Source organism: Emiliania huxleyi, assembly GCF_000372725.1.
Source record: "Emiliania huxleyi CCMP1516 unplaced genomic scaffold EMIHUscaffold_6151, whole genome shotgun sequence".
Taxonomy (NCBI): Eukaryota; Haptophyta; order Isochrysidales; family Noelaerhabdaceae; genus Emiliania; species Emiliania huxleyi.
This window is the reverse complement of record NW_005197384.1, coordinates 1-1485: the sequence shown is the minus strand read 5'-3', so window position 1 is coordinate 1485 and position 1485 is coordinate 1. Positions and strand designations below refer to the sequence as shown.

The following is a 1485-nucleotide window of genomic DNA, read 5'->3' as shown; positions in this document are numbered from 1 at the left end:
TCCCGTTTGTCGCCAAGCGCGCGGTCTACACCTCGCTCATCCTCTCCATCCTGCTCTACGGGTGCGAGTGCTGGGCGCTCACCGAGCGCCTCCTCCACCGTCTCCGCGTCTTCCACGCACAGTGCGTGCGTGCGATGTGTCGTGTCACTCGCAAGCACGTGTGGGAGCACCACATCACGACTGGCGAACTCTGCGCCAGGCTAGGTCTCGACTTCATCGACTACTACATCGACCGACGCCGGCTGGGCTGGCTCGGGCATGTCAGCAGGATGGATTTCAATCGCCTACCTCGTCGCATGCTCTCATCGTGGGTGCCTCACGGCCGGCCGATCGGGTGCCCCAACATGACGTTTGGGCGCAGCATCCGCACCGCGCTCGACAAGTTCCACATCGACCGCTCGAGGTGGCCCGAGCTCGCCGCCGATCGCTCGGCCTGGCGCCAGACGCTGGAGAACAGGCGCCCGCCCGACGCCTTCTTTGCCATGCCGGCGAGGGCTAGGCCGCCCTCCCCGCGCATTGCGCGCACTAAACCAGTGCGCTCATGCTTGGCGAGAACCAATGCAGCGATGGACATCTCGCTACAGGCGCTCGCGGGGTCGTGAGTGGGGGTCCCCACTGCTGCCCCTCTGACTATACATTTGTCTGTGGTGATGCCTTTCCCTGAGAACGCACACAACGCCTCGTGTGTAATGCCCTGTGTTCCGCGAGTGCGTGTGCCCCGTCGTCCATGCTAGGACGTGTGTAACACTGACTGACTGACCATGCAGCAACAGTAAACACCCCAGAGCATGCCTCATGCAAACCCGAACGAGAAGAAGAATGGCCGCCGCTGCCCCGCGTGTCTGCGCACAGGTTCCCCGCCCTGCTACTGGGCGCGCTTGCGATGCCTCCGTGACGCGCGACGGCGGCGCATGGCATGCCTGCGGCGAGCGCCCGCGGCACTAACCAAAGAGGTCGGCCGCAATGTCCTTGTACGCCGTCGCACCGTCGTGCACCATGCCGCCCGTCGGGTCGTACTTGCTCATCTTTGCGTCGAACTTGTCCACCACCTTGCTGCCCGTCGGGTCCGCCTCCTGCTGCCGCTGCGCCTCCGCCACAACTCCGGCCAGGTCTCCCTTGGACAGGTGGTGCAGGTGGCTCTTTAGCGAGGAAGCGGTGGTCTCCTCCTCCTCCGCGTCGGCCACGGCGTGCCCGCCCTCTGCCGCGCCGCCCGCTGCGGGCAGCGGCCGGAAGACGGGGCTCCTCTCCCACTCCGCCGTCCCGCCGTAAAAGGAGATGAAGTCCGCCTTGGTGTACGCGCGGCCGTCCGTCACGTCGACGCGCAGCTCCTCCTCCGCCGCGGCCGAGGCCGTCGCGGCCGGCTCCGCCCCCCAGCCGCCGGGCGAGCTCTCGCCCAACGAGGAGCTCTCCCCAGCAAAGGGGGGAGACGGCGGCGGCGGCGGCGGTGGCGACGGCGGCGGCGGAGGCAACGGAGGCGGGGCGGGC

The 1485-nt window shown here is 67.7% G+C and overlaps 1 protein-coding gene across 1 annotated transcript; it reads right to left on the bottom strand.

The window, feature by feature from the left end:
- Positions 1-941: 941 nt before the first annotated feature.
- EMIHUDRAFT_124663 (hypothetical protein) lies at positions 942-1406 on the bottom strand (the record flags this gene model as incomplete). The annotated part of the gene is made up of 1 exon (XM_005763849.1): positions 942-1406. A coding segment is annotated over one exon (465 nt), but the record flags the coding sequence as incomplete, so codon positions are not given.
- Positions 1407-1485: the final 79 nt, after the last annotated feature.